The sequence below is a fragment of the Glandiceps talaboti genome, chromosome 20 (assembly GCF_964340395.1).
Source record: "Glandiceps talaboti chromosome 20, keGlaTala1.1, whole genome shotgun sequence".
NCBI lineage: Eukaryota > Metazoa > Hemichordata > Enteropneusta > Spengelidae > Glandiceps > Glandiceps talaboti.
In genome coordinates this window covers 1309721-1330403 of record NC_135568.1, presented here as the reverse complement: position 1 = coordinate 1330403, position 20683 = coordinate 1309721, and the positions used below count along the sequence as shown (strand labels likewise).

Below are 20683 nucleotides of genomic sequence, written 5' to 3'. Positions count from 1 at the left end.
TTTCCTTTACGCTTCTCCCGGTAGATATTTGCGACACGAAGACTGTAACACAGTAGATGATTTGGAGCAGAGAGAGAGAGAGAGAGAGAGAGAGAGAGAGAGAGAGAGGAGCTATGTTTACCGCATTAATAGAAAACGACTAATGGAAAACGACGACATAGCGACATTTAGTAAAAAAGTTAATTGACTAGTTATTTACAGAAAAGTCTAAAGCAAGCAAACAAACAAACAAACAAAAATAAAACGTGTAACGGAACAGACAGACAGACAGACAGACTGTTACAGAGACAATAACAAAAACAAAAGTAAACAATATACATGCACCTATAGAAACGATAGGAAGTATGTCAGATAAGTCCTTGAAACGGTTTAAAGAAATTTGAAATACACTTTTAGTCACCAGGCTTTAGGTACGGAAAAGCCTTAAATTACTGGTTATGATATCGGCATACTATGTTTCACTTGCACGTCGAAAGTTGATAAATAATGCGCATTAATTACATAATGAATATTCATTGATGAATCTACCTCAAGTGACAGTGGCTTCTTAGCAACTTTGATAGTATGGCTGTTACAGTAATCTCCCACTGGGAAAAAATAACACCACTTATCTTGTTGAAGTCATTCGTCGAGAGATAAGTATAAATGTAAAGTCTACTTTGATATCAAAACGTCAAAAAGTGTAACGTCTACCCCAAAAGGTTTTCGGGGCGAGTGATTTACGTCATATTTCTTCAACATTATTTGTAGCTGTTCTTTTTGTCAGACACACCCTTCCTTCCTATTCACCGGTGAAACCATTTTGTTGTACAACATGGCTGCCTTCCACAGAGGGCAAACACATCGTACGCGAAAAGTTTTGTGACGATCATGATGAAACCATGGACAATTCTAGTTCAGATCGGAGTCCTCCGTTAAGCGAGAGTGCCACTGGGTCGTGGCTTCGTCACTGGGAGAACGAAAGTGGATCGTGCTCTGGAGCGAATTTCAGCAATTTGAGTAAGTATTCGGACTCCACTCTCGTACAGTGTGTATTCTCAAGTTTTATTTCTTACCACAAATGACCCATTCGCGCGGTGTCGCCAGAGACCCGACAAACATGAATGACTATATAAATTGTGGTTTCTAAGTGCGTTGTTGTAGTATAGGTAATAAGTACATCGATAAATTATTGTAGTTTTTAGAGCATTCCGCTCCCCAAAAGCGACATTTTCTTGAAATTGTCTGAGGTTTGTTGCAGCCTCAGAGTTTGTCGTCGTGAAGGCAGGACGTCTGTCTAACTAATTGAAAGGGGGAATTAACCATGGATTGGTGAACACACGTTTTAAATGAATTGAACTGGCAACCATCATCACGTAGCTTACCAAAATATGACAATAGCAGTTTCAATCCAAAAAGGATTTTTATGTGGTCTAAACAACATCCTCGAGGCTTTGGCACAAATCGCAATGTAATAAAATCGTGTACATTTTTATGTGGTCACTCTGAAAACTTCCAGTATTCAATCCCGGATCCCCTACCCACCAAAACGGCTCATTCAAAATACCAGAAAGTAGAAATTTACTTTGAACTAGCACTCCGATAATTATAAATGTGTATTGTTTCAACAAACAGACAATGCAGTTTCGTATTAGGTGTTAAATACTGTCTAGAAGGTATGAAACACTGTTAACAGTTACAAGGTGCGACCAGGTACACCTAAGTTATACAAATTTGTCAGCGGTCCGAGTAACACGAACTACTACTTAACCCGCCTTACCTTTGAAAAGCTCCAGGGAAAATTTCGACCGTTAGGGCAACGTCGTTGATATCCATCAAGCGAAATGCGTTGAAAATACCCTAATCAAAGACATTGTTACTAACAAAAAAATCGACGTTTGACAGTTTCGTTGTTTCAGACCCGGATTTCGATAGGTTTGCGTAACGATTTCACTTGAAATGTAACCCAACTCTACGGTTTAACAACAATTACCGTCTTTTAACGTATAGTTCGTGAGAAAATAGGATCAGCGGTCTTTAAAGTTTGTTTACGACTAGTTTAGTAAGCGATCAGGAACTCTCAACGTTCCAGAGGCTGGAATTGAGATTACAATGTAAATCTGATCACAGACGGAGTTCCGCTCTATAGCTAACTATTGACATAACGTTTTACATAACATGGAACACGGTAGCTCTGAGACTACGAGTAGTACTATCATCAACTAACGTCTCTGTTTACTTCAACAAAACAGCTTCTACCCATGGTGTTGTAAGACAGATTTGCAAGGTCAAATACTCAGTGTCGTCAGAATTCAAATTTGAAGAAAAATAAAAGAAAAAAAAAGGGAAGCAAACATGTTGGTGTAAGAACATGAATTTGTCTGATGATTACATTTTTAATGTTTAATATTCTTCATATTATTTTCAACAAGTAATGAAAAAAAGTAAATTTTTACACAAATTTACCTCCAGTCATTTGCTGTCATTTTAAGGTTAATCTGAGAAATCTTAGTTTTCCAGAGATTTTATTGAATGAAATTTTGTATTGTATTAAACAGGCCAACAGACTAAAAACAAACTAACAAACAAACAAACTAACAAACAAACAAACAGATAAATAAAGACAAAGATACCCAGAAACAAACATGAAAATAGCTGTAAAACTTATCTGATGTGAAGAAATAGCTAAAGTGGTAGGCTAGTCTCAGAGATTGTATATGAAGTGGGGAGGGGAGGGGAGGGGAGGGGGAGGGGGTTAAAACTATGGTTATTGACAAAATAATAATTGTAGTGTAGTGTAGTTCGGGCTCAAGTTGAACTTCTTAAGTTGATAGTCAGATTTAACAAGTGAACTATGTCAGAGCTCTACTGGTTTTCTGTTGATTTCCATTATTCTGACAGACAACTACCAGATACATTTGGTAGTCTAGATACAATGTTAAGTAGACTAGTCTATCTATCTACCCCCAGACTACTGCTAATTTTGAGCCTTGGCATTCTATATGAGTCCAAATATGGTACAACCAAAGATGGTACATTTTGCCAGGAATGTAAACCAACTTATGCTTACAGTATACAATGTAGTGCCAGTTCTGCTAGCTTGACCCAATTACATGCAGTTTGTCATTTCCAAGCTTTCTTGTTGGCTGTTATTTTCACAAACTTTAATTTAAGATAATGACTCATGATACTTTTTCTCATATTTTTGGTCATTAATTTAATTTCATGTTTCTTGGTTGCTGTTAAGTTCACAAACTTTGATTTAAAAATTATAGTTGTAAAGTTACTGTAACTCATGACACAGTCCTGGTTTTGTTCATTATTGTGAATAACAAACAAACAGAGTAAACAGAGAAAATATGTCAATGCAAAACTTAACAAAGTGTTAGTCATGGCGAAATCAAAATGTTGGAAAATTGGTCATATGTAGTGACGGCTTCCAGAAAGCTAACAATGATGAAAAGACGTCACTGTGTCTCGTGTTTAATACCAATACATCACCTGTCAATTTGCATTTATTGGGGATTCGGTTTTGATTAAAACAAGTCCAGTTTTGATTAGGATTAAAACTTAGGTGAGAAAAAACAGGTGCCTGGCAGAGTTCTAGAAAAAGTTGGTCCTGAACAAAAGAGTGAATCCTAAGACTTCACTGATATGATAACACTAATGTGAGAACCTTGGGTTGATTTATTGTATAATACGATTTAAAACATATCTATTTCATTTCCATGGCAACACTGCCTTGTTTCCACTCCAGTATTGAGTACCGAGGTAGTTAACATTTGATATAAATGAAAATCATGAGAAATAACCAAAAATATTTTAATATTTTATTACAATCCATTTTTGTGACATGACATATATAACATAAATAGTGCAATATACAAACCTTGTAACAAATTCTTTATCACATTAATTTGTATCTATAATTAAGGCTGCACTTACTGCAACTGGAATGTTAGTTTTGTTGTTTTCAATCAGACAACCAAAAATATATTCACTGAAAATAGTTTCAATATCAATAATTAAACATTATACATATGAATTAGAGTTTGATATAATCATGAATAGTACAATAACAGGTGAACTCATGATCTCATGGAGGCGGGGCTAATTTTTAGGATGTGGATTGGATATATTGTACCATATTATAGGCGGAACTATACTAATATGAGTACCAACAAGTTATTGCCGGTGTGTGATATTAATTCATTATGTTTAATAAAACAATTTCAACTAATGTTCCTGTGATTGTAGCTTGAAAACAAAATTGAACATAAAGGATGTGTGCTAATGTTGAACATAAAAGATGTGTGCTAATGTTGAACATAAAAGATGTGTGCTAATGTTGAACATAAAAGATGTGTACTGATGTTGAACATAAAAGATGGTTGTTGCTGGTGAACATAAAAGATGGTTGTTGATGTTGAACATAAAAGATGTGTGCTAATGTTGAACGTAAAAGATGTGTACTAATGTTGAACATAAAACTTGATGTGTACTGCTGTTGAACATAAAAGATGGTTGTTGCTGGTGAACACAAAAGATGTGTGCTGATGTTGATAATCAAAACAGCTCTTTCTAGGTCATGGCCCTTTGGGATATTTATTTGCTCTATTTAAGTCTCTCTAGCAGCAAGCAATTTATTGTCTCATAAACTTTCTTGGCTGAAATTAGTTTAGACATCTTAGGATAATTTGGTGAAATCGGTGCAGACATGGTAGGGCCATAGTGTCCTTACTTTAATCAGATCTATGTCTGATTTAGTGCCAAGCCTAATATGTCATGACAGGTCTTAAGACCCCTTACCATGGTTATTCAGAAGAAAAAAAATAGAGAAAAAAAAATAACGTTCCTTGCATTTTTTTGTAAAAGATTTCATTACAGGACAATTTTTTGCCAGTGAAATTAACATGAAAAGTCTCAGTGTTGTAAGTTTGTTATTTTCGCCTTGTTTCCTTTCATTTAATTATATTTTAGTTAATTTCATCGGCATCTATTTTCATCTAAAACACAATTCCTGTCAAGATATTTATTTTTTTACCAAGGCTCTTTACTCTCTCATCTAAGGGAAATTAGATTTTGATACTGGTACTACTACAAAATTAAGATGAAATAAATTTCATACTTTTTTTTTAAATTTAGTATTTACAAAACATTTTAGCTAACCAGGTTATCTGTATGATTTTTTAACACTCTTTAAATAAAGTTTAAATAAAATAAATAAGTAAATAATCATTCAGCAGTTATTGTTTATTGAATCTAGTGTTTTTTGAGTCATAAAACTTCAGGATATAAAGGGCTATAAGCAGAGTTGATACCTTTTGGGGTAAAATTTGCGCCAAGTTCAAAATGAACTCATAGTATCCCGCTTTCTCCCAACTTGTATTTAGATGTGTACAAACAAATACTCCTATGGAGAATGAAGAATCTACGTACTCAAGCATATGTAGTCAACACTTACAACTGACTGAACTCAAACCGAGTATCATTGAAACATATTTCTTATTATACATGAATTGATGATGCTATTTTTCATACTATGAAAAAATGTTGAGGAAATCCCTACTATCCAATCAGCTGTTCTAACAATGCCAGAAGACAATTGTAATGTTATAGAAGACATACATTATACTAGAATAGTTTATTAAGGTTAATTTATGTAGAAATTGTGACTTGAGTGAAAAGTTTATGCCTCTGCTTCTACTGTAAATTAAATTACGGTTTTAATCTAGTATTATTAATTTCAATATAAATGTAGTAAAAGAAAATGTTATACGTTTTAATTTTAACAAACAAAATTATTTAACAAACTTAACTATTGGATTGTTTTGGACATTTAGTAATACTCACAGAGTCAAAATATTTCTTAGAAGCAAATCCCAAATTTTTGCTTACATCTCATCAGTATTGTCAGAGGTGTACTACTGAACAATGAGGTATTGTTACATGTCACATGTCATGTTACAATGAGGTATTGTTACATGTCACATGTCATGTTGTTGACATATTAGCCATGTTCTTCAGTATATGAAAGAATACTGTGTTTACAATGTTCACTGTCTAACAAAAGCAAAAATGAAAAGTTTTCTTCAAAAAATTCAAAATTTAAAATTCAAAAGTAGAAATTGAAGCTACTTTTGTACTGAAGTACACATACTGAAATTGAAATAAAATTAATAGCAACCCCCATTCCACCTTCTCCTGCCCCCCCCCCCATTCCCACCAACTTCACAACCCTCCCTTAGATAAAGGGGTACTATTTTAGCAGAGTTCAAATGATGTAGATGGCACCTCCTTCTCAATCACCTTCCTTATCTCTGCCAGAGGGGTATATAACAGATAAAATAAATTCTTCCTCTTTCCTCCTATCGCTTAGGCTGTTTTAACAGCATTTATGGTATATTCGCTCAATCTCGTGAGAGATTGAACGAAATATACCGACGTGCCATAAACAGGCTACCTATCTCTTATTAGTCTTAGCCAAAAGGGTATGGGTGATTATAACAGAGCTCAAATCACATAGAATTTACATTGTATGTCTTGCAGTGGTGTTGGTGTGACGTTTTAAACATAACTCAAATAACATGACACATTCTCACTCATTACCCCCACCCCCCCCCCCCCCCCCACCCCCCACCTCCAAGCTGGAAGGTATTCATGCAAAATGTTTAACTGTGCCCAAATAAACTATATAGATTGACCCTTATCCTCAACTCTTTCCCAGCTGGAAGGTATGTAGGTATTGGTGCATAACACCTCCTCAGTCCCCCTCCCTCTATGTGGATGTACTGTATATTACACCACTTCCCAGCTGGAGGGTATTGTAAGAAGGTTTTAACAGAATCCTAATAACTTAGCACCTTCTTAGTCCTCCCTCCCTTCCTCTATGTGGATGTACCCTCCATCACACCACTTCCCAGCTGGAGGGTATTGGTAAGAAGGTTTTAAAATCCTAATAACATAGAGAGTCTTCTTCTTGATCAATTTCCCAACAACTGGAGGGTACATGTAGTTGGTAACAGAACTCAATATAACATGAACACCATCTGTGTATCAAACCCTCCCCTTCACTACACCCAGAGGGGGAGGTTTTAAGTTAACAGTGTTTTTGTCAAATATATTCATTTATAGAAACTACGAATAGTTAAATCCTACAGTTATAACCATTCTTACTAGAACAAATGTACAGCATACCTACAGGCACATTGCAGTAAGTTTGCTTTTTTAAGAATTGATAAAAAGAGTAGTTCCTACAGATTAGTCTGGAAAATGTAGTCTTTCATTTACAGACTCTTATTCAGTTTATAATTGTCATAGTCTTTCTTTTACAGACTCTCATTCAGTTTTATAATTGTCATGTCATGGGTAGAAAGTGAATCAAAGGTGACGGGAGAAGTGAACAGGAAAAAAGAGACTTATTTCACAACTGGGGAAAAAAGAGAAACAGATTAATTGAGTGTGTATTGTTTCTGCTGGCCTTGCTGGTGGCCAAAAACCTACAGGCGATCTATTCTTTTCAAACCTAAGGCAATAATGCTATTCTCAGGTGGCAAACTTAGTGGTTACTTTCATATTATTTGAAGATTTTTTTAAATGTCCGTTATCATCTACATTCTACGTCAGCTTTCTGTTCTCGAACAAATACTTCAGTTTGTAAAAGTTTTCAAGATATAATTTGTACAGAAATCATTCCCTAAGCTTTGATATTCAAAGTTTATGTATATCGAGTTTATACCAGAATGAGTGTCTACAAAGTGGGGAAATACAAAAATAAAAATGCATGATTTGTGCATCAATGATTTCATGCCACTGTAATACCAACACTTAACATGATTTTTTCCATAAAAACATTGGGTTTCCCACCCAAATAATGTCTGGGAAACTATGCCAATTTTATCAGATTTCCCCACTCACTGTTACCATGGTTCTCAAACCATAACAAAAACACTGAAGAAGTTTCCATGGTTTTCAACCTAGTTTGCTGCTAGCCATGTTTACTTCTGAAATCATGAGTTTCTTGCTGGCTGTAGTACTTCAAAATTCACTTTTTATAAATGGGCATATTTTTGTCATCAGTTACTTCAAAATTCATCAGTTCCTGGTGCTATTTGCAGTTACTTCAGAATTCACCCATTGATAGCAGCAGTTTAACTTCAGAATTCACTATTTAGTGGCTGCGTGTACTTCACAATTCACCAGTTTTTGGCTGTGTTTACCACTGGTACTTCAAAATTCACCATTTGCTGGCTGCGTTTACTTAAAAAATCACCAGTTGATAGCTGCAGTTACTTCAAAATTCAGAAGTTGTTGGCTATGTTTACCCCTGGTACTTCAGAATTCACCAGTTGCTGGCTACATTTGCTTGTGAATGCACAAGTTGCTGACTGTATTCACTTCAGAATTCACCTGTTGTTGGCCGCGATTACTTACAGAATTCATCACTTGCTGACTCACTTTTCTTCACAGTTGCTGACTGTTTTGTCCTTTCCTTTGAATATAGAGGGATACTGTGAAATCTTTTGTTTTTCTACGGCCTCATTGTTGGCTGATGAACAGTAGAAAATGGTTCTCTAGAGGAAAGCTGACCTGTGGAACACTTCTTTTATTAGTGAAAAATTCAGATGTGTACAAGTTAAAGTGAAAGACCATGAGTATTTGACCCAGGGGGATAGTTTTACACGTTTTTTAAGGTGATGCCCTTTGGTAGGGCAACTTTTCAGTTGAAAGTAAAGCAGTTGACAGCATTCCTGGCAACCAGTGGATAGTTCCTCTTTTGTGTAACAAGCAGTTGTGAAAACACTACTCAAATACTGATTATGCAAATCACTGTGTCTCTTTCTCGTGTCCATTTCTCCACTACTGTGGTCAAAAAAAAAAATTGCAACCGACATTGATTCTTTTGACTGAAATAATACAAAGACAGTTTTTTAAGTCTACGTGTGTTTTCGTTCACATTTTGTTCACGTCCTGCTGTATTAGACACTGGGTTAAGTTTATAGGTTGTTCTCTCCTTTTACATTGGCCATCGTTTCAATTGAAAGAATCGCGATTTGCATCCCAAAGACGTTCTTAAAGAATAGTAGCTTTGTTAGATCTTCTCCTCACTGTTGCTTTTGTTGAGATACCTCAGTGAAAACGACATCAGTGATTTGGAGACGGCTTTGTACACACAAAAAAAGAAGAAAATTGCATCCTTTTCACTGACAACCTTAGATTCAACATGATGTACAAATAATGCTCTGTGGCTTAAAAGTAGTCTTGTGTCGTGCAAGGTCAAAGGTCAGCACCAAAAAAGATAATATGTGTGGTTCGATAAATGTAATTTCTAGAGTTTTAGAGTCGATGTTCGGTATTAAAGCCTTGGCAATGTGACCAAGCAATGTAAATAGCTTTTTGGTGTAAGTTTGTGTATGAAGCCATGAGTGCAATCAGAACTGATTTCTCTGTTAGTTTTAGAATAAGATAACAGATTATAAATTCAGGAAAATATAAGTTGTAAAACATCCTTATAATCGAAGCCCTAGGGCTGGAAATTTTGCCTCTTTTTCTGTTGATGTTTTGAAATGTATGGCATTAGAACTACATATTACTTTATTTGATTTGATGCAAGTAGGAATCAAATAAAATGGCGGATTATGTTGTCTAGCAACTGAACTAAAATGTGTGAAATTGTATAAAATTATGAGGCTGGAAAAATAAAACCTTCTGGTTAAAATATCAAGTTTTGACAAGTATATTAAAAGCACTTAAATACTGTATCTCATATGGTCCAAGCAGGGCTCAAAACAAACTACACATACAAATTTAGGTAAAACATATACAGTAACTGTAAACCTGAATATCTTTGGTAAAGACTTATTTCAGGGTTTTTTTCACAAGAAAACAAAAATGCAAATATAAATATTTACTAAAAATACCTTCTTGTACATGAAAACAATACCAAATTGATAATTAGTAAAAGAATTAGTCTTTGAGAACTAGCTGAAGAATATGAAATTGCAAAATTTCTAGTAGTGAAAATATCTATGTTTACTAGTATATATATAAGTTATGATGTTGGCTTCCTTCAGTGTTTGGACTGCTGTTTTTAAAGAAATGATAATCTAAAAATCCAGAAATCAATAGGTAGCCATTGTGGTGGTCCTACTCTAGAAAATACAAGGACACACAATTTACTATGTCAGAGTTGAGCACTGGAAATGATATTGCAATGATAATTTATTTTGTCTGTAAGTACTTAGGCAAAGTAAATCAAATAAAAATAAGGTAGAGCTTGAATTTAAGGAATCAACAGAATAATGGAAAAGTGTAGCTGATAATGTCAAGAAAATCAAACTTACTTAATAATAATAATATTCTTTATTGCCAATTGATAGAATCGAGAGGAATGTGCCTTGGCATTGCTAAAAACACTCAAATACAAAAAAAAGACACCACAAAAACACCATAAGTGGTGTATCTTTGAAAGTAGGGTTATAAATTGAAAGTGAAGATTGGTATGTGTTGACAGGATAAACAACATATTAGAAATACTAATTAAACCGTCTTTTCATTGTCAAAGTGAAAATGGATTATCATGAGTCTTTGAAGTATTTGTAAATAACTGTTTTCGTAGGAAGCTACGATGAAAGTGGAGAAAAGTTGGCTCCATATTGACAGGCACAAAAGCATTGTAGGATTGATTTGTGTCCGTGTCCAGTGAAAGTTCTGTTGGTTAGTGTAGGCCAATGCAAATAGCCTTTAGTTACGACTATGACTACCGTGGCTCTAATGGCAGGTAATGGCATCTGTTTTTTTACCCAACCCCCAACTGGCAACGCAACAAACAAATGTCAAAAACAAAGGCAACAAATTAGATTAAACAATGGGTATTTAGTTGTGACACTAATTACATGTCCAACCTGAACTAATACAAAGGTATCGCATAACACCTATAATGACTATTAGAGACTTAAAAGAGTTGAAAAATGTAGAGTATGTTAGATTTGAATTTACTCTACGATTCTCACGCCATTCTGACTGCTGGAATTTTGTTATGATTCACTTGTACCGACAATTTAGTCGGTATCAGTGATTTGTATCACTTTAATTATTACGAAGTCTTTCAAATTGACATACTCTATTAACCTTTAATTTGACTATATAGTAAAGTTGCGATATAAATAATTAATGGTTGAGGTATCAAAGAATAGTTAGATGAGTTTACCAGATGTAACTCCCATGTTGTTGGGGTTTGAAAACACAAGTAAACAAGTGCGAATTGTCTAAATTGTACCACCATAGTAAAAACACTAAGTAAAAATAAAATAATATAAATTATTATATATCAGATTTCTCTGTTTCACTAAGATTTGAAAACCGTAAATGTATCATAAGAGATTCCCTCACCTGTTTGTTATTATGGTTTAAGATGTTCTCAAGAAACGCTGATAGATTTTTACCAGAGTCCCCCCCCCCCCCCCCCCCCCAACTCCTGTTAATACCCGGGTTGTAAAAACTATGCAAAAAACACACTCTGAATCCAGGGCTATAGCTAATTTATAGAGTATATGGAAGATTGTAAAAAGTACGCTGGACAAATACACGAAGAATTGTCAAAATTAGTGAGTGAAATGTAGAAAAATGGAGAAAGTAGATCACTGGCCAATCCCTGGTGACTCAGTGTTGTAGCTATGTAGTTAGCTTTTAGAAATCAGTTGAAGTTTTCAAAATAGTAAGGAGTCTGAAATAGAGTCACGTAATTACTGACAGACCATTTATAATATTGACAAATGTATAGTTATTTTTGTTATCTATATCAGTGTGGGACTGCCAGATAATCAAAATATATGTTTAGAAAACAAGCAATCACCAAGTGATGCCGATACTGATTGATATTAATGGGGTTATAATATGGTGTGTTGACAGTTTATAAATATTTTCATTTGCCTCTCGTTTCTACGAAAACTTTTTGACAAGTAAAAAGTAGAATACCACCTGATATTGAAAGGGAACCCCACATTGTCAATTTCACCCAATATTTATGATACTACTTGAGTATAATTTAGACACGAAGTTTTGTTTTTCAGGGACCAAATCGTAATCTAAGCCAAGTACATACGAGGTCAAAGTTCAGATAAGTCTCTTAATGTTTATAATTGTGAGGACAGGGCACAACTATTGACCTCAAGATTTCCCATTGTTGACTCTGTTGATCATTAGCATATCAGTCAATAATATTAACAAGATTGCAGACTCTTAGATAAACAAAAGAGTGTGCTGGTTGCTATGGTAATGTAAACAGTGTTTGGTATGTGGTACATGATTCATGTTAGTGGAGGCACTAACTAATACTTTATATCAGTTGAGTGTTGACAGTGCTAAGAAGGGGTTCTGGATGATTGAAATATAATTGCTATTGAAGTAGCATTACTGGATATAGGAACGTGCCACTAAGTATTCATAGCTGTTTTCAATTTATATTAGTCTATCACCAGGCCCAAGTATTTGTTTTGGCTTTGGATTCATATTGCGCTCTTATATTCACTGTGAAGAACACTTGATCTTCACCTGCAGCGCTACTTGGTTGAAAGTGATTTCAGATTCTATGTTCTCACAGGATATTTGGCATCAAAAATACTTTGCGTCTGTATGTATAGTCAATTTGATTCGAAGAACACTTTATCTGCACCACCTGCAGTAATTGTATTTGGTCAAAAAGTGACTTTAGATTCTGTGTTCTTGTATTTGGCGGGAGAAATACTTTGGTGTAAACTGACTTTATGTTAACATTGCATTCTCATATATGACATGAAAAATACTGTATATGTATTTGTATCAGTATGTGGTGTAAAATGACTTCAATTCACATTTTTATATTAAACGTGAAGTATAATTTATTTGGTGTAGAATGGCTTCAGATTCATGTTGTAATTTTTATTGTTCTATTGGCAAGAAAAATAAAGTAACTTTAAGATTTTCTGTGTGTTTGGCCCAGCAGTTACACAGTCAAATTTGTTTAAATTTTCTTTGTTTTGGTAATTGAATTTCTGTATAAATGTAGTTGTTCAGTTTCACAGTTGAATTCCTCAGTCAGTTTCCTTAGTTTCAATCAGTGTCGAAGTTGAATTGCTGTAAAATGTGCTGTGTTTGCGCGGTTTCACTCTCAGATCTCTGACGCACTCTCAGTTTCACTCAGTTTCACAGATGAATTTCTTTAAATGTACTGTGTTTGTTCATTTTCACAGTCAAAATGTCTTTGACTTTTGTCAGTTTCGCTCAGTTTCACAGTTGAATTTCTTTATATTACTGTGTTTACTTAGTTTCAGCCGAGTTTCTAATGTAAATTTGGCCTCAACCTACACACAAGTAAATTTGGAGTACGTGTTACTTGTCGTACATGAACACATTGAAAACATGGAATAGCATACCATACCAGTTGACTTGAATTACAGCTGAAAAGAATCTAAATAATTTTGCTTTAAGGGTTTGTAGCATTTTCAATTCTCTGACTGGTCAAAGGAGAAACAGGAATGGTGATACATTGTAAATGTCTCCTGCACTAGTTGTCTGCTGTTATAAACATGATTTTGTTGTTGCTAGTATTATCAGCTAGCAGGCATCTATCTGGTTGCCAGTGTTCTGTCTATGATAGCTAGCAAACAGTTGGTTGCCACAGTCTGTTCGGAGTTAAAACCATGGTTCTGTAATGTTATGTTATTTTATGATAGCCACCAGTTATCTGGTTGCCAGCAGTCTGTTCAGAGTTTAGAACCTTGGTTCAGTGACTATTCTGTAATGTTGTGGTATTGTATTTTAGCCATCAGTTACCTGGTTGCCAGCAGTCTGTTCAGAGTTTAGTCGCGAACCATGGTTCTGTGACGTACAGTTCTGTAATGTTATGGTATTTTATGATAGCCATCAGTTATCTGGTTGCCAGCAGTCTGTTCAGAGTTTAGAATCATGGTTCAGTGACTACTTTAGAACACAGTAGTCTGTCTTTTAGGTTTTGTAACACCTGACAAGAACGCATAAAACACTGATATGTGATACCTTGATAACATAGTGAATTGTATGTTGTAATTCAATGTACCTAGTAGTACCAGGTTATACTATACTGTGTATGTCCCCAGGCATGCATATGTCTACATAAGGACATCATCATGGTGACCCCACATATCAAGATTTTTCCCACACGCAGTTACCTGTGTTAGGGTCAGGGGTTACAGGTCATAGGTCAAACTGTTTTTGTCTCTTAAAAGTATCTTTGATTTCAGAAGTTGTTACATTTGAAGTACTTTGATAACTAACATAGAGAATTTTACATTGATGTGGAGCAGTTTATAATTGTGTATATATATTGAGAACTAATAGACAAAATTTTTATAATTATGGCATAAAAAATGATGCAATGTCCAAAGTATGAGCTTGGTAAGGAGAGTGATATCTAAAAGCAATGTTCTGGTAGATCCACTATTAATAATAATAATAATAATAATCATCTTTATTTATACTGGATAATTCTTTAAGCATATAAACACTTGTCTCCCAAGAAGTCCAGTGAGGGCCATCCCTCATGGGTTCAGTGTTAATGCAGGAGGAAACTGGAGTACACAGGGAAAACCTGCATTGTTCGGTAGAGTCAAACTGAATGACACTCTTCTTAGTTACTTACAGTGTGGTAAATTTAATCGAACCCTGAATGGGGTTTGAACCCCGACTGCAGTGGTAAGAGGCAAGTGGTTTAACCACTCGACCACCGACAACCCGATTGTGCACTAGACTATATTGCTTTATACTATAGTAAACTTCTCAGTCAGGAGGTACACACTGGACACTTTACGTATCAAGTCTGGTCATGTCTCAACTGACTATTAAAAACAGACTGAGTGTGAATAGTATAATAAAGTCAGACATAGTTGGTCTTGTTTTCCTGGTGCAAGGTGACAGTTGTAGGTTTGAACTTGGTTTAAATTTATGTTTAAGTATATGTATACATTTTGGTTGATATTGGTCCTGGTGTCATGGTTTGCATCTCAGTATTCACCTGTCCATTTAGTTGGGGTCAGATCAAAGATGGGTAGCACATTTTGACAAATCTAATGTGAACACAGTCCAAAAACAAGCTTATCACTTTTACAACAATTAAGACTAGAGTTGTGGTTCTGTAATATGAGTGTAGAATGTGAGCCTAGTACTATAAATGAATGGAGCCAATTTAACCTTGAATGTCAGCTGCTGTTGTGCTACAGACAAAGTTTGTTTGCCGAAAGCATATACTGTTGTATTTAACACTTACATGACATCTATTAGCCATAGTTTGTTTTAGAACCATGTCTGTTTGTTTAATTGTGGTGTGTAAACATACAGGAAAACCAGTGTACTTGAAACTAGGTCAAGTTCATGTCCTGATATGTGATGTGATGCTAGGACTGGTAGTGGTAGGCTGTAACATAGATTTGTAAAGTTGTTCTCACGAACAAACCACTGTACAAATTTAGTATGGACGATATACCACATGTTCAATGGATTTGATTTGCTGAAAAGAGGACCTGGTTGTTTTGCCTGGAGATAATTTTTTGAACATGGTAACTACTTGTGAAAAGTGTATTCACTGGCAGGGCTCAAAATTAGCTGTAGTCCAAGACACATGACTGCTAAACATCATATCTAGACTACCAAATTTATATGGTGGTAGTCTGTTAGACAATGGAAATCAATAGAAAATTGTAGCAAAATAACTAAATAAATCAATGTAGTAGTAATAGCTGTATATAGTAATAGTATATAGTATATAGTATATAGTAAATGAAACTATAGACAATGCATATGTCTTGCCACTAGCAATGTGAAAACTTCACAAGTACACGATTTTTGTAAACAGAGATAATGTTCTTTTATGTCGCTTCAAGTATGTGATAACTGGTTGTCAAACAGTCACTGTGTCATGTGGTGTCCAGGAGATTGTTTCCTACAAGAGATGATAAATGGTATCAGGCTATACTCGAAGGAGTGGAAGCTGGTAGCAGACATCACTGGCAGTGCTTTGGGCATGTGTGCTGTCACCGTGTGTGCCCTCTGATGATAGCCAAATTTTGTTGTTGTGAGTCAAAATGATAAAAACTGGCATTTCTTGTGAATCACTACATAGTAAGAGATAGGGGAACATAAAATTTTGGTGCGTCACTAGAAATTGTGTGTTAGTAGTTCATCAAATTGGCTTAGAGGGACAGCTAGCCTGTCGAACTGTAAGACATAACTGCTATAGTGCTGGGGGGTTGGGGGGGGGGGGGGGTGGAGCTGGGACAGACTTTGCACACAGTGCTTTGAGCATGTATGCTGTCTGACTGTAAGACATAACTGCCATGATTGTGCTTGGGGGAATTGGAGCTGGTACAGATGTCACAGGCAGTGCTTTGTGTGGCCTGTCTGACTTTAGGACATAACTGCTCTAGTGCTGGGGAATTGGAGCTGGTACAGATGTCACAGGCAGAGCTTTGTGTGGCCTGTCTGACTTTAAGACATAACTGCTTTAGTGCTGGTACAGATGTCACAGGCAGACTGTTGGACAGAATTACTAGTTTGCATGTGTTGGTGGTGCAGTTCATAGTCCTTTCAACATATTACTGCAATATAAGAACACCATTCAAGCAATTATCACTATTTGTATTGGAGAAATCCATGTTTTTGCTAAGGCCTGGGAACCCCTGTAACAAATGAGAATATTGGTAACATTTATAAAGCTTTCCATACCATGTACCATAATTTTGCCTGCATAGTACCTTTAAAAAACACTGGTAGGGAACCCTGGTTAAATGTCTGGGGAACCCGAGTAGTTTTGAATACCTGCTTACCATCCTTATTAAAAATACTGGAAATGGTGTACAAAAACTGTTTGAAAAGTTTCAGTGAGATACTGCACAGCTATAAGTGACAAACACAGAGAGGTGGTTCAAAAAGCTGTTTATCATATATGTGTACTTTAGGAAGTGAAGCATCAAGTAAAAGTGTGTATTTGTAAAGAAATGGCCAAGAGAAACTGTTTCTAAGGTTTGAGTAACAAGAGAGCAGCTGGAAGTGAAAACAGGGAGGAGAGTTTCAAACACTTCTTCAGTAAATACTTCTAAAGGTGGAGTATCACTCTTTCTAAAGAAATCGCCCAGAAAAACTGTTTAAAAAGTTTCAATTACAGATATTGCAGCTGTAAGTGAAAAAAAAAATACAGAGGCACGTGTGAATAATGGTTGAATACATCCTTAAGAAGATGGAGTATCACTTTTTCTAAAGAAATCACCAAGAAAACCGTTTCAAAAGTTTCAAATAAGGTTACTGTAAATCAAAAACAGTGAAGAGAGTTACACACAGTGGTTGAATACATACTTCAGAAGGTGTAGCATTATTATTTCTAAAAAAAGGACAACAAAATTTTGTTTCAAAAGTTTCAGTTTGATGGTAATACATCTAAGTATAAAAGAATAATGGAGACAGAAGGCAGAATGTATGAAACGGTGGTCAGCTTTTTTTGACCCCAATTCATGTAGTGTTTGCTAGTGTCACTATGTTTGTATGAAAGAGTATAATAGAATGGGTAATTGTATGAATGACAGATATTGATGATTGCATCACTATGTCAACTCTTCACAACTTCAGTTGATTTAACGATACAGCTGAGTTTTTGTCAGGAGTAGGTAAAATCTACTGTGTTTTCACTCAGCTTTTCACCAAGGCTACCACCAAAGTGAGACACTGCAGTTTATAAATTTGGTAGAAACTAAATTAATTTTACTAAAATTACCCTTACAAGTCATTATTTTTTAGTAATAATGTTTGAGGGGTAGGGAGATACTATAAACTTGCAAATTTTTGCTCAAAACTTATTTTTGATTTTCGCTGGAAAACAGACACGCAAAAATAAGCAGTGACTAAAATACCTTCTTGTATATGATCACAATGTACCAGTCTGGTAATTAGTAAAAATAAGCAGTGACTAAAATGTCTTCTTGTATATGAACACAATGTACCAGTCTGGTACAATAGTCCAGGACACATACTACTAAACATTGTATCTAGACTACCACATTAGTAGTAGTCCATGACACATAGACTACTAAACATTGTATCTAGACTACCAAATTAACAGTCCAGGACACATAGACTACTAAATAAACATTGTATCTAGACTACCAAATTAGCAGTAGTCCAGGACACATAGACGACTAAACATTGTATCTAGACTACCAAATTAGAAGTAGTCCAGGACACATAGACTACTAAATAAACATTGTATCTAGACTACCAAATTAGCAATAGTCCAGGACACATAGACTACTAAACATTGTATCTAGACTACCAAATTAGAAGTAGTCCAGGACACATAGACTACTAAACATTGTATCTAGACTACCAGATTAGCAGTAGTCCAGGACACATAGACTACTAAACATTGTATCTAGACTATCACATTACCAGTAGTCCAGGACACATAGACTACTAAACATTGTATCTAGACTACCAAATTACCAGTAGTCCAGGACACATAGACGACTAAACATAGTATCTAGACTACCAGATTAGCAGTAGTCCAGGACACATAGACTACTAAACATTGTATCTAGACTACCAAATTACCAGTAGTCCAGGACACATAGACTACTAAACATTGTATCTAGACTACCAAATCAGCTGTAGTCCAGCACACATAGACTACTAAACATTGTGTCTAGACTACCAAATTAGCAGTAGTCCAGGACACATAGACTACTAAACAATGTATCTAGACTACCAAATTACCAGTAGTCCAGGACACATAGACTACTAAACATATCTAGACTACCAAATTAGAAGTAGTCCAGGACACATAGACTACTAAACATTGTATCTAGACCACCAAATTAGCAGTAGTCCAGGACACATAGACTACTAAACATTGTGTCTAGAGTACCAAATTAGCAGTAGTCCAGGACACATAGACTACTAAACATTGTGTCTAGAGTACCAAATTAGCAGTAGTCCAGGACACATAGACGACTAAACATTGTATCTAGACTACCAAATTTATGTGGTGGTAGTCTGTGTTAGACCAATGGAAACCAATACAAAAATTGTAACTGAAAGAGTTCACTGGGCTAAATCTGACAATCAAGCTTTGATGTTAAATTTGAGCCCAGTGATTGCATTTCTAGATACTTCAGGTCTTTGTAATTCCATCGATATACGAAGAGAGCTTGAATACCAAGGTAATAAACTGTACACTGTGATATTAGTTTGACATACTTTCAGTAATCTAGTCATTAGTAGAACACTGTCATTTCTATTGGTTTCCATATCTGATTTATACACACAGTTAGATTACAGTCAACCCAGGAGAAGCCGCACTCTTTGAAGTCCAACAGCTAACCCTCCTGAGTACTTTCAGTAAATTAATGCATACACACAAGCATAAGCTGAACAGATAACCTTTTTGACTCTGATAATGGGTGTGTGTTAACTATGGACACTCTCCTGATAATCAAAGGACTGCTTGCATATTTCTAGTAGATTAATGCTTCTTTCTGTATTTCAAATTTAGTTTCACAGATGAAACAGATTCACCAAGTTTGAAGCAGAATTAGGAAAATAAAATAAAATAATATACTGTATCATATTTTCCTTCTGAATTGTAGTTTTGTCAACTTTTAGAAAACATTCCAAAATTTTGTCAAACTGATGTGTGAAATCCAAAACTTTGAATTTGTTATTTAAAAACATGCAATGTCAAGAATGTAGAATGGTTGATTTATTAATTGTATAGTAGGTAGACATTTATATTCAAGTTAGGGAGTTAGGGTTAGGTTAGGGACAGGAATAGGTTTTGACTCCCTAGCTTAAACCTGATTTGTGTCATCTGCAGAGTAGACATTATCATTCAATCTACAGTATGGTGCCAGAAATTGTCTCTATCAACCCAATCCTACCACAGCCAACCATCAACCCAATCCTACCACAGCCAACCATCAACCCAATCCTACCACAGCCAACCATCAACCCAATCCTACCACAGCCAACCATCAACCCAATCCTACCACAGCCAACCATCAACCCAATCCTACCACAGCCAACCATCAACCCAATCCTACCACAGCCAACCATCAACCCAATCCTACCACAGCCAACCATCAACCCAATCCTACCACAGCCAACCATCAACCCAATCCTACCATAGCCAACCATCAACCCAATCCTACCACAGCCATTATCTGTTGCATGTACTTGACCTGAAAGGTTACTTTATATTTTTGATATATACAACTAAACTTTCTATTCGCAATGTAATGAATTATTAAAAAAAAATGTTTTATTTCCTCTTTGTAGCACAAAAATAGTTTGAATTTCAGACAATGAAACTGTTGGGCCAATTCTCCTACATGTATAAACCCCAATATAACTTTATTTTGAACAAAAGTTAATTTCAGTAACCAGCTGTACAACATTGTAACTAGTCAAGGCATGCTGATATCCACTGCCAAGGTTATTGCTCAATGCCGTCAAGCTGTTAAAATCAGAACCTAATCCTGCCACCCTGTATACATCTTCACAGCAGGCACAAACTTCCAATAAATAAATCTACTGTGTACAAAATATTAGATCAATGTTCATGAGTGACATTGTGACTGGGAATGAGGCCATGACCTTAAAGAGTTTCATTTGTTAATTGTAATATTAATAATTAATAGAAATGGTATAA

General features: G+C 35.4%; 1 protein-coding gene across 1 annotated transcript in view; it reads left to right on the top strand.

Annotated features, from left to right (window-relative positions):
• The first annotated feature begins 819 nt into the window (after positions 1-819).
• LOC144450770 (uncharacterized) overlaps positions 820-20683 on the top strand; it is a 57122-nt gene continuing 37258 nt past the window's right edge. The window contains exon 1 of the mRNA XM_078141481.1: positions 820-999. Within this exon, the coding sequence (XP_077997607.1) occupies positions 882-999 (118 nt within the window). The 5' untranslated portion in view covers positions 820-881. The remainder of the gene's footprint in view (positions 1000-20683) is intronic.